This window comes from Capra hircus, chromosome 17, assembly GCF_001704415.2.
Source record: "Capra hircus breed San Clemente chromosome 17, ASM170441v1, whole genome shotgun sequence".
In the NCBI taxonomy this organism is placed as follows: Eukaryota; Metazoa; Chordata; class Mammalia; order Artiodactyla; family Bovidae; genus Capra; species Capra hircus.
In genome coordinates this window covers 18,490,873-18,504,076 of record NC_030824.1, presented here as the reverse complement: position 1 = coordinate 18,504,076, position 13,204 = coordinate 18,490,873, and the positions used below count along the sequence as shown (strand labels likewise).

At 39.0% G+C, this 13,204-nt stretch overlaps 1 protein-coding gene across 3 annotated transcripts in view; it reads right to left on the bottom strand.

Annotated features, from left to right (window-relative positions):
• The window catches only part of CCDC62 (coiled-coil domain containing 62), a 41,240-nt gene that overhangs the window by 15,293 nt on the left and 12,743 nt on the right, over positions 1-13,204 (bottom strand). For 2 of the 3 annotated variants that reach the window (XM_018061331.1, XM_013970643.2), the window contains 4 exons: positions 9,876-9,977; positions 5,514-5,602; positions 5,055-5,170; positions 2,531-3,256 (listed from right to left, as the gene is read on the bottom strand). In XM_018061331.1, the coding sequence (XP_017916820.1) occupies positions 2,531-3,256; positions 5,055-5,170; positions 5,514-5,602; positions 9,876-9,977 (1,033 nt within the window). The remainder of the gene's footprint in view (positions 1-2,530; positions 3,257-5,054; positions 5,171-5,513; positions 5,603-9,875; positions 9,978-13,204) is intronic. The other variant, XM_018061332.1, reaches the window with a different exon arrangement.

The window sequence follows — 13,204 nt, the reverse complement described above, 5'->3', positions numbered from 1 at the left end:
AAAATAGGCATCTTGAAACAATAGGAAACATATGACACCAGTACAGAAAAGCATCTCAGCAGGACAAAAAAGAGAGAGATTTTTCTTTTTTGATGAAGAAGCTCAAGTTTGAATAGAATGTTACAGATTTGAATAGAGTATTTATATAAGATATTATAAATTAATGCACACCCTTCACAGCAAGAAAACAAAATTCTTTGTTAAAGGGTAACTACAGAAGAGAGAATTGTCCTCCTCTCTACACCTTGGGGAAAAAAACAGCAAAGAAAAGAAGGTTTGAGGGATAGGATCATCCAAGAGAGACGGGGGAAAGAAATGAATACAGTATAAGGTTAAACGTGTAGATTTTAGGTTGTTGGCGAGAGATTGATTTTTGCTAATAGTTTTTTTAAAGTTCTTTTGTGAAAGTTGAGTGGCACTGTTATGGGTCCTTAATTCTTCTACAGGACCTCAGTAATTAGAGAACAGAGACATGTAGCTAAGTTTCTGGGCAGGTTATGAAAGTCTGGGCTCAAAGCGGAGCCTGGAAACAGGCCCTGGAAACCTCCTTCTCCCACGGACCTTCTGGATCGGTCCAGGCAGGCTGCTGCGGCTTCTCCGTGCACAGACACACCCCTAGCTGTCAAATGGAATGGAGGTATAGATGTGAAGGACATTTCGGTCAGATGATGAAGTGTGCATGCAATTCTTACAGTCTAAGGAAGAACGGGAAAAACGATGACCTTTTCTACTTAATCATGCGTTTGTCGTGCGATGCCTTGCCATGTGCCTCTGCTGGCAGAACAAGAAGTCACTTGAATTATTTCAAGTCAGGGAGGTCAAAAGGGCCTGGAAAGAACACTCTGAAGTTGCTCTGGAATTTCTTTCATGCCTTAAATTTAATGTATGTCTTAAAACTGTCTAACACAAAATTTTCCCCTTAATATATGCGTGTTTTTGTTCAGTAGTGAAAAACGGGAAGTTGTGTCCTACTGGGATTTGCGATTACTTAAGGCAATCTTTTATTAAAACCAAATAGGAACAGGTAACATTTAGTGTAACAACCCATTTTTTAAAAAACTTTTGCAACTGACAGAATCAGTATATGATTTTTAAATGACTCAGGCTTCTAAACAGGCCAAATGAAAACCCAAACAATGAAAATCCCCCAAAGGAATTTTTAACTATAAAGTCCTATGAAAGTCAATGTGATGATTCAGTAAGGCTCTCAATATAGAAACTTTATTCTTTCTAGAATTTAAGGTCAAAGAGCAAGGTTTTCTTTAAAAATAGCAGAAGTTAGGATAGTGCCCCACAACTAACTACAGGATTCAGCAACTGACAGTGGGATGAGCCTGAAACGTGCAGCATTTGCTGACAACTAATGCATTTTCTTCTCTTAAAAAAAAAAAATAAAAAATACAGTTGGATAGAAATGGTCAAAAGGCACAAACTTACAGTTATAAGAACTAGAGATTTCACATACAGTAGGATTAATAAAATTTACACTGGTGTAGGCTATATACGAAAATTGCTGAGAAGGTAAATCCTAAGGGTTCTCATCACAAGGAACAATAATTTTTTTTCTTTTGTATCTATATGAGATGATGGCCATTCACTAAACTTACTCTGCTCATCACTTCCTGATGTACTTAAATCGTTATGGCAAACACCTTAAATTTAGACAGTGTTCTACATCAGTTATATCTCAATAAAACTGAAAGAAAAAGGCCAATAACTGTTACCAGCTTGTTAAATACAAATATTCTTTCTCCTGCATGATTTTGAAAAGTAAGAAAGTTTGGGAGATGTAAACTGAACGCAAAGGCCAAAGCAGTTGGATGTATCAATAAGCCGATGCAGGCCAGGAGAATGTCTTATCTGGGGTCTAGGGAATGTAATCTGGACATGAAAGAAACAGCTTATCGATTCAAAAGGATCCAGGCTGAGGAATGCCCCAGAGCAGCATTCTACTCTGTGAAGTGACCTCCCCGTTTGTTTTAAAATAAAACATGTTTGCTCAGCTCATGACAGCTGGCTGTGTTGTTAAGCAAAACCTTTGCCTCAGATGCTGTCCCTAGGCACAAACTTCTCACTGGAATCAAGTCTCTGTGCAGTCAAAACTCAACAGCCTGTGCTGAGATGAAAAGAGGAAGCGGTATGTCACACGCAATGTCTGCTGCAAACACTGCTTTCATTTCACAGTTGGCAGGAAGTGGCTCCTGTGGGCCTTTTCCATTTCTAAACTCAGTAAGTAGGCTCCCTGGGCTTCCCTGGTGCTTGGCAGTAAAGAAGCCACCTGAAAACACAGAGACGTGCGTTCAATCCCTGGGTCGGGGAGATCCCCTAGAGGAGGAAATGGCAACCTGCTCTAGCATTCTTGCCAGGAAATGGCAACCCGCTCTAGTATTCTTGCCAGACGAATCCCATGGACAGAGGTACCTGGCGGGCTACAGTCCATGGGGTGCACAAGAGTTGGATACAACTTAGCAACTAAACCACACCACCAAGTAGGCTCCCTGAGTGTTTACAAACGTGAAACGAGACTGACCTTGTCGAAGAGTTGTACTTGGGCCCGCTGGCACTTTCTGAACAAGTGCACACAGATTTGTGGCGCACGACTCTCTGTACTTTGGAAGGCTTGAAGATGCTCATCCACTCCACATCAGACATGTGGCCCGGCGCTTCGATGATGAAGTTACTCGGGTGGCAGCACTTGGACTCCCACAGGTCACTCTCATCCACACAGGCTTCATTTTTGTGGTAACGGGAGACTCCAGGCCTTTCCAAGTGGTCCTGATAGTCGACATCCAGCTTTTCTGGCTGTTTTGAATCAGAACAGCTGGCCAGGCCCAGGTAAACGTTGACGTCATGCCATTTATCATCAGATACAGATGTCGATGTTTCTGAGGGTTGCTTCTCTTCATTCTGAATCCCAATTCCATTCCCTTTGTGTGATTTTGCGTGGATCTTGCAAAATGTACTTTTGTATTCGGGTTCAATCTGGATTTTTCCTCCCAGAGACCAAGACTTTTGTTTCTCCACTAAGTCTTTTGCAAATAGAGATGAGATAGCAATTACACTTTTTCCCCCAAATGAAGTATTAACCTGTAGTTTCTTCTCTTTGCATACATCACAAGAGCTCTTGTCTGACCTAGTTTGCTGAACCAACGTGGTCTCAAATTTTTGGTCCTTAACCAGTGACTTCTGATTTTTCTCCCTCTTAAAATCGACTTTTAGGTGGTTATTTTCAAGGTCTGATAAACACATGTCTCTGCTATGGTGGCATTACAAAAAACGGGAAGTTATAAGATACACTTGATACTGTCATTCTCAATATTTCACTCAAACCTCATCAGTTGAGCTAAACCTTAATAAAACCCATTTGTCTCAGTTGAAAATAGAAGGTAGAATTTTTATATTCTTCGGAGCCCAATTTTAGCCCAGCCTCCTCCAAGAAGTCTTTGTGATCACCAAGCCCCATATGCCCACTCCCCCATGTCCCATCCTTAAGGTCTACTATACACACTGTCCATACTGCAAATCACTATCTTACTGCATACATGATTTAATTAATCAGAGACAGACTCTCCTATTACAACTGTATGGCTCGCTGTTGCATACATATCAATGTCTTGTCTAAAGATGCTTAAGGGTGTTTTTCACATATGAAGGCATTTTTAATGCCCCTAGCACCTAGCACAGTCATTAATACACACTCAGTGTTCTGTAAATACTTGCTGACTGATCTGTTATTTCTTTTCCTAATTCTATTAGTTTCACAGTAAACAGAGCTAAAGCCAGAACTGAAAGGCAATGGGGATTCAAGGTATAGAGATAAACTGGACAGTGCCAAATGTGTTTACCATACTGTATTCATTACTATCCCATTTATCTGCTGCATACCTATGTAGCTACGTATTGAAAGCCAGTCTAAAGTAAAAATGACACATGTGCATAAAATAAAAATCATTGTGATAAACCTTTTAATACACTGCCTGTTAAAATGCTCACGTCACATGTGTTCAGGTGTTCTAATCTATATGATTCTGATTCTCCTTCTAGAATGGGAAAGGCCACTTTATGTTCTTAAGGAATAACCTCTATCGTCTAAGGCCAGGTGCCTCCCAGAGGAAATGAAGTACAAAAAGAAAAGAGAGACAACTGGTTAGGGGCTTCTGCCTCCTGGAGATCGCCGGCTTGGTCTGGTGTTTATTAGTAGCAGCTGCAGATACTGGGATACAGAGCGATGGTGTTAGAAGCCCCAGTGAAAGACCCCGAAGAAAAGCACAGCGAATGTGGCAAAGTGTGGGGTGAGTCCCCAGCCTTCCAGTCTGCAGCAAAACCCTGCAACTCCTGACCACTCCCACCCTCGAACCCCAGCCCCCCGGGGAAAGGCACGCGCCACTGGGCCCAGCTTCTGCCCTTACATGGAGAGATGGGAGTCCCCTGAATGCCCCCTCCTTTCCACCACTTCCTCACTATTCGGTTGGATGAATGGACTAAACTGAACTGTGGGACAGCTGTATGCTTGTCAATTAAACCACTCTTCATATGTTTATGTTTTACTTTTACAGAAATGAATTTAATTCACATACTGCCTGTTATTGGAAAAATCAAGCTGAGAGCAGAGGTCACCCTCAGCTGAACTTCTACTGCAGTTATTTCTACCCTTCTTTGATGTTCTTTCTTTTAGATAAGTATAATACCCAGTATATCTTTATTTTCCCTATTCCTAGCCCAGTGCCTAAAATACTCAGAGTTCTGAATAAATTATTCATCTCTGTAATTTCTACTTTACCTCAAAGCCTTTTATACAACACATACCCACAAATAATGTATTTAATGAAATTTATCAAATAGTTTAATTAGGATCATGCCTAAAATTCTAAATCTAGTCTCACTACAACCCAGGATTAAAATGATAATTATTAGCTCACATATATTTTTTCCCATTTACTCCCTGCTATCTAGGGAATAGTAGTAAGTACTGACCCATAGTAGGTACTTAACAAACATTGATGAATGACGGAAATAAATACAATATCATATTAATGGCATCTTACTAAGGTTACCTGGATTCCATGCCCTTTGATTCCTCCATCTTTGAGTCATATATCTGTATTAATTCCTGAGAATTTTCCACATTGAAATTAAGAAACTGCATATCACGCTGTTGTTTTACGTAAATCTGCCGTAGATATTGATAAATCAATACAAAGTGTAACGACAAAGCTAAAGCAAGCCAACAGTTGGGTGTTTCAAACGCTAAAACGTATCAGACAGTGGCTAAAAACATATGCTGAGTATGTTAGCTTTCATTTTTCCTGTTCGCACCAAGATTTGTTAGTGTAACTAGTCTCCTTTACTATAAGCAAGACTCCATCTGCGAGGTTAATACGATTGATACACCTTTAAAGTAGTCAGGATTCCAGAAGCACCATGAACAAAATCACCAGGCATACACTTTGCCTAATTTGATGTCTGTTTATAAATGTTTCCCACTTAATAGTGAAGAGGGAGTGGGGACGTACCTGTCTCAGATTATGCAGCTCTGCGTTCATGCGCTCTTGCTTTGACTTTGCGATATCAAGTAACTCATCTTTCCTTTTTTCTCTCTCTGCTATTTAAGAACAAATATTATTAAAACATTTTTCACCAGCCACATCAATACACACCTCTTCATTTCTAACAACTGAATGTGCACATGGCTAATTTTTTTCCCCCACTAGTTTCTGAATTTTAAAATTGCAAAATGGATGCCCAAGAAGTGTAATCTGTGATTCTAACTAGATCCTTCACCAAATTTGAAAACTTTCACAATATAATTAATGCTAAGTCAAAAAAGTGTTCCAAACTGTACAAACTCTATGATCAAATGACGTGTGTATGTCCGTACGTACATATGCATTGAAAAAGGCTGAGGGCAATATCAAAAGAAAGTTATTCTTTCTTTTGATGGAATATCAAGTTATACTTCTTTACATATTACACTGAAATATCAAAAGAAGTTATTTTTAGATGTAAGGATTAAAGAAAATTGTTTTCCTTTTTTGGGGGGAGGGGATGAGTTCTAAATCTCTAAAATTTAATACTTTATTCTTTACTTGTTTATTCACATTACACAGGTAACTTATAAATGCATTTTCCTTATAAAAGTCCAAACAACATATTACTTTTATCAACAGAAAAAAATCTAACATTACAAGGAAAAAAAAAATTCACTGTTTTCTTCAGTATGTAAGTCAATCTGATATAATCTCACAATCAGGCTATTCCTAAATGATCTTGCAAACCAAAGACTTAAGATACCTGAACCTATGAGGTGACCCCATAGGTAGATAAACTTGTCTTTCCATTTTAAGGAAAGCCCAGGACTCCTTTAAGACTTTCTATTTCTTGAAAATTTTTTTTATCTGATAGGTAATTAAGATTCAGAATTGTCTTGAATATATACTTGAGCATTACACTCAATTTCCTAGCTCAGAAAGAAAAAGAGGTATTTTTTTTTAATCTTCATTCTTTTATAAAGACCAAAAACATTCTGCTGAAATTGGGACACTTCATTACTACTAGAGTTGGAGTATGAGAAGTCAATATTTTTAAAACGGTTTCAGAACTTGGCAAATGAGAACCCACAGAAAGGAAAGATCTGAAGTCTCTATGAAGTCTTGCACCAGAAAAAAAATTAGTATTATGCTTAATGAGAAATCATGTCATTCACACAGAAGTGAAAGATCAACAATAAATGTTTCGCCTAAAAAAACCCTACTATCTTTATAAGAAGTTCAAATGAAATGCACAAAATAGCCCTCTATTACATGAATGGATTTTGAGTCAATCAGATGCAGCCTAAATCAAAATGTGCAACTCCTACGGTTTATTAATAGTTCCTTTTCCACGGGTCATTTTCCTCATGGATGGAGAATACAAATATTTATTTTATCGTTGCTTTACATTTGGAACATCACAGAAACCATCCAAGGACAAAGGCATGAGCTTTGCTGGGGATGGAGACGCTACCTGGACAGCTTTTCTGCCAAGTGCTTGCTGGTAATCAGAGCAGGGCCAGGTGGAATAAAGCATGAGGAGTGACCTGTGAAAAGCCACCACCTCCTACCCAAACACGCTTAATGCTCAGCCCTTCCAATCCGGGTCTGCAGCATCATCTTATTTCAAAAAGGTAATCCACGTGCACAGAATGGAGGACACGGCACAGTGAAAGCCACCGCCTCGGGTTTAAACTACTACCTCTCCTCATTTCTGAATTTATTTCCTTGCATTAGATGAGTCAACACCATAACAAAAGCCTAAAAAAGTAGTGCACTTGCAATATTTATGAAGCCCCATTTAGTTTGTATGAATTCAATCCTATGCACAAAGAAAACAATAAAAGAGGGGCCATAGCGCCTTTCACAGGGGAAGCGATGCCTATCGGGTGTCTAGGCCTCCTGGCTGCTCTCTGTTCTACCCACCTCTCATTTTCAACAGCATCTAACATGCTGGTGCCTTCCCAGTGTTTACCGATACTTCTTTAGGGCACAGCACGGCCCCCTAAACAAAAGCTAATGACTTTATCTGGCATTGAAAGGGCAATTCTAAATGTACTTCAGTACTGCCTTAATCTGTCGTTAGAATAATCTACTGTTGCATAAAACAGAACTGTTTCCTTAGACCTGACACTTTCCTACATGGCTGGATTATCTAGGGACCAAAGTGGAGTGGGTCTGCCTATTTTCACACATTGGTTACTGAAAACAAAGAGATACGGAACTCTCTGCTGACACCTGCCTAAGCCAGGCAGCCTAAGGACAGCAGCATAAAGGCAGGGGGGCTGGCAGTCTGGACCTGCTGAGCTCCGGTCAGGCCGCTATGCCTTTTACTGCCTGAAAGACCTTCACTCAGTCTTACAGAACTCTCAGGACCACAGAAATGTAAACTAGCATCGTGTTTTTTTTTAAAAAAAAATTTCTTATAAGCAACATGTATAAATGAAACCTGTCTCTAAGCCTATGTGAAGAACTTCAATAAGAGGGAAAGTGAAGTTTTGAATTAAAAGTACATTTCTAAGGCATCTTCCAATCTCGAATAAAATGTGTTAATTTTCAGCCATGGCACCTGAGAGCATATTATCATGTTAAGCCTTTAAACGGAGAAGGCGATGGCACCCCACTCCAGTACTCTCACCTGGAAAATCTCATGGACGGAGGAGCCTGGTGGGCTGCAGTCCATGGGGTCGCAAAGAGTTGGACACAACTGAGCGACTTCACTTTGACTTTTCACTTTCATGCACTGGAGAAGGAAATGGCAACCCACACCAGTGTTCTTGCCTGGAAAATCCCAGGGACAGGGGAGCCTGGTGGGCTGCCGTCTATGGGGTCGCACAGAGTCGGACATGACTGAAGCGACTTAGCAGTAAGCCTTTAAAAATTATTTTTAGGCATAATTCACTTTTATCATTTAAGCATACAAAAATTGTTCTGAGACAGTGGTTTGAGCAGAAAAAATGTTTAAGAAATCAGCTTAGGAAATGATTAAAAAAATTATTTCACAAAACGGATTTATTGGAGTATTAGCTAACAAATTACATATACTTTACCTAGTAATACCTAACAGAATGAGTAAAAATAGATGAACCAAAAGAAAAGGAGGTTATTTATTAAAATATCTTGTAAACTTTTCTCCATTGTCTGACCTTTCATAGCATTTGTGTAACACTAAATTCTCTGTGGGCCTTGTGCTTCTTGGTCACTAACAGAGTGCCTGGCACATATACACTGTTCCAAAGACTGTGTGAATTCAACTGTAAAGCCACAAATATACGTATCTTTACGTATACATCCAAATATACGTATAACTTTATATATGTATCTTTAGATGCGTGCATGCTGTATAGCCCTAGAAATAACAGAAATAGTGACCTCTAGTGGTAGAAAACTGCATTTCTCCTATCTTAATCACACGAGATTAAAATTAAGAATTCCACTTTATTCGAAAAAAAAAAAATGTAATACTGTATCCTGTCCTTTAACTTATAGAAATGTATTCTCTTCCTAGAAGAAAGAACATTGAGGGTATATATGAGTAGACCCAAAAATGTTCATTTAATTTCTATTTGGAATTTTATCCCCAAATCTATGATTTTCTTAATACAAACTACCAGAATTAAAGTCCAAAAAAATCTTGGCTGGCAGGGCCATAATATGGATCAGATCTAGCCATATATGGATCAGATCTATATATCAGTGATTCTCAGTTGGGAGTAGAGAAAGGAGGGGCTACACACTCTAACATAATGGGGTAAGTTGGGGTTAAAAGTGCAGGAGAATATGGCAGCCGGTGGAGAAGTGTGTGTACAATTTTTACACTACATATTATTGACAAACTTGCTTTCACATCATGAACAACTCATCTCCAATTTTATTATTTTGGGGTCATACTGATGTAACAAAACACATGAAGTTTTCCAACTGTAATAATTACGGGTGATTTATTTGGAAAACTAAAAAAATGTTGAATTCCTAATTTTTACCTAGTGTTTGCAGAAGTATGAACATCCTCTCTTCTTTGGCTCATAAGATTCTTCCTTAATGAATTTTTAAGCCAAGTGTTGCATTTTTAGTAAGAAGTATAGTCACATACTCAAGCTGGAAGGGAGAGCAGCTCCTCATTTTACAGAAGGGAAAACTGAGTTAACTGGGAAGTATGATGACAGCTTTAAAATGTCCTGCATGGTCTCTCTTCGTTTCTCAAAGGGTGTTAAAATTAATTACATAAATACATATAGTATTTTGAGGCAGGCAGTTCATTTAGCCCACCATGGTAGTACCAAAGAAAGTACAGGTTACAAAATATATATAACTATTCAATCACTTAAACAAACAATCTATTTTTACCAGTAAAGACCAATTCGTCATGCAGGCAACTCTTCTCTTGCTTGAGGCGAATGATCTCTTCTCGTTGTTCATTATTTTCTGTTGTCTTTTCATTTAGATCCTCTTCACAAATAGAAGGGGGAGAAAGTCCTCAAATAAATACTAGTTTCTAGAGGAATATACACTGTGAATACCTCTCATGTCCTTAGCACCCACTTCCAATCCATATGAAGTCCTGCTGGATCTACAGCCAAAATGTCCCATATCTGACATTTCACTGCATGCCTGGCAGTGATCCTGGCCAAGGCTCCCACTGTCTCCCTGCACGAACCTTGCCTCTTCCATTGCAGCTTGATGTCCACAGAGCCATCAGGGCCATCTGCTGGCATCACTTCTCTGCTAAAAGCCCTCATACTACATTTAGGATGAAATATAAACTCATACCCTTAAGCCCTGTACAGCCTGGCCGACCTTTCAATCTGTTCCTTTCACTTGCCCCGACCTCCGAACCCACCCCAGGGCTTTTGCATTTGCTGTTTCTTCTGCCTGGAAGCTCTTGGCCTAGATTTTTACATGACTAGTTCTTCCCATCATCCAAGTTTCAGCTCAAATGTTCTCTGTAAAGATGTCCTTCCAGCGCGCCCAAACTAAATGGGTCTCTGTCCCTTACTCTCTGGCCCACTATCCATGACCCTGTTTTTATTTTATATTTTTTAAACAAATGTTAAATTTCTAAAATAAGGCATAAAAGTTGATAAAACAGACTTCTTTTTACTTTTAATCTTACCTAGGTATACATAACATTCAATAAATTTACTGAATGCCTGCAATATACTCCAAGGGCTGTGTTATTAGAGTCTGTCCCTGCTGTCAAGGGGCTAATAGTACGATTATGGTTTTAGATGAAGCTACAAATGGACACAAAATTATCATTTGCCAAGAGTCAGGGCATCATTAGAACAAGATTTTAGCAGGTGGACTCTTTTAAACTAAATCTGTAATAATGAGAAAGTAGAAAAAGAAATTAAGGAAACAATTCCATTCACCATTACAACGAAAAGAATAAAATACTTAGGAATATATCTACCTAAAGAAACTAAATATAGAAACCTATATATAGAAAACTATAAAACACTGATGAAAGAAATCAAAGAGGACACTAATAGATGGAGAAATATACCATGTTCATGGATTGGAAGAATCAATATAGTGAAAATGAGTATACTACCCAAAGCAATGTACAAATTCAATGCAATCCCTATCAAGCTACCAGCGATATTTTCCACAGAACTAGAACAAATAATTTCAAGATTTGTATGGAAATACAAAAAACCTCGAATAGCCAAAGCAATCTTCAGAAAGAAGAATGGAACTGGAGGAATCAACTTGCCTAACTTCAGGCTCTACTACAAAGCCACAGTCATCAAGACAGTATGGTACTGGCACAAAGACAGAAATATAGATCAATGGAACAAAATAGAAAGCCCAGAGATAAATCCACACACCTATGGACACCTTATCTTTGACAAAGGAGGCAAGAATATACAATGGAGTAAAGACAATCTCTTTAACAAGTGGTGCTGGGAAAACTGGTCAACCACTTGTAAAAGAATGATACTAGATCACTTTCTAACACCCCACACAAAAATAAACTCAAAATGGATTAAAGATCTAAATGTAAGACCAGAAACTATAAAACTCCTAGAGGAGAACATAGGCAAAACACTCTCCGACATAAATCACAGCAGGATCCTCTATGATCCACCTTCCAGAATTCTGGAAATAAAAGCAAAAATAAACAAGTGGGATCTAATTAAAATTAAAAGCTTCTGCACAACAAAGGAAAATATAAGCAAGGTGAAAAGACAGCCTTCTGAATGGGAGAAAATAATAGCAAATGAAACAACTGACAAACAACTAATCTCAAAAATATACAAGCAACTTATGCAACTCAATTCCAGAAAAATAAATGACCCAATCAAAAAATGGGCCAAAGAACTAAATAGACATTTCTCCAAAGAAGACATATGGATGGCTAACAAACACATGAAAAGATGCTCAACATCACTCATTATTAGAGAAATGCAAATCAAAACCACAATGAGGTACCACTTCATACCAGTTAGAATGTCTGCGATCCAAAAATCTGCAAGCAATAAATGCTGGAGAGGGTGTGGAGAAAAGGGAACCCTCCTACACTGTTGGTGGGAATGCAAACTAGTACAACCACTATGGAAAACAGTGTGGAGATTCCTTAAAAAATTGCAAATAGAACTGCCATATGACCCAGCAATCCCACTGCTGGGCATACACACCGAGGAAACCAGAATTGAAAGAGACACATGTACCCCAATGTTCATCGCAGCACTGTTTATAATAGCCAGGACATGGAAACAACCTAGATGTCCATCAGCAGATGAATGGATAAGAAAGCTGTGGTACATATACACAATGGAGTATTACTCAGCCGTTAAAAAGAATACATTTGAATCAGTTCTGATGAGATGGATGAAACTGGAGCCGATTGTACAAAGTGAAGTAAGCCAGAAAGAAAAACACCAATACAGTATACTAACACATATATATGGAATTTAGAAAGATAGCAATGATGACCCTGTATGCAAGACAGCAAAAAAGACACAGATGTGTATAGCAGACTTTTAGACTCAGAGGGAGAGAGAGAGGGTGGGATGATTTGGGAGAATGGCATTGAAACATGTATACTATCATGTAAGAATCGAATCACCAGTCTATGTCCGATGCAGGATACCACATGCTTGGGGCTGGTGCACGGGGATGACCCAGAGGGATTTTGTGGGGAGGGAAGTGGGAGGGGGGTTCATGTTTGGGATCGCATGTATACCCGTGGTGGATTCATGTTAATGTATGGCAAAACCAATACAGTATTATAAAGTAAAGTAAAAATAAAAAGTAAAAAAAAAAAAAAAAAAAAGATTAGAAAAAAAAAATAAACTAAATCTGTCACAATAACCTTTCCCAATTTCAACAGTAACTCCCTGCCTCACAAGGGGCCCCGCCTGGGATAGAGGTGGAGTAACCACGCCGTTGCACCGCTTTGTCATTCTAAGGCTGCCTGCTCCATTGTAAGAGTTAGTCCTCACGTCTAACTGATGACCACTTACAAATCCAATCATCTGGGTGTGGAAGTAAGACCCAGATAGCTCCTGACTCCAACAGCTGCTTCTGCGATACAGCTGGGAAAAGCCAGAGACAAGTGGGCCTCCCCCTGTACCCTCTGAAGACAAACACAAATTTTTACTCTATCACTTAGATCCACCTCCAAGCATGTAGCACTAACCTATCTGCCGTACCCAGCCTTCGTTTCATTA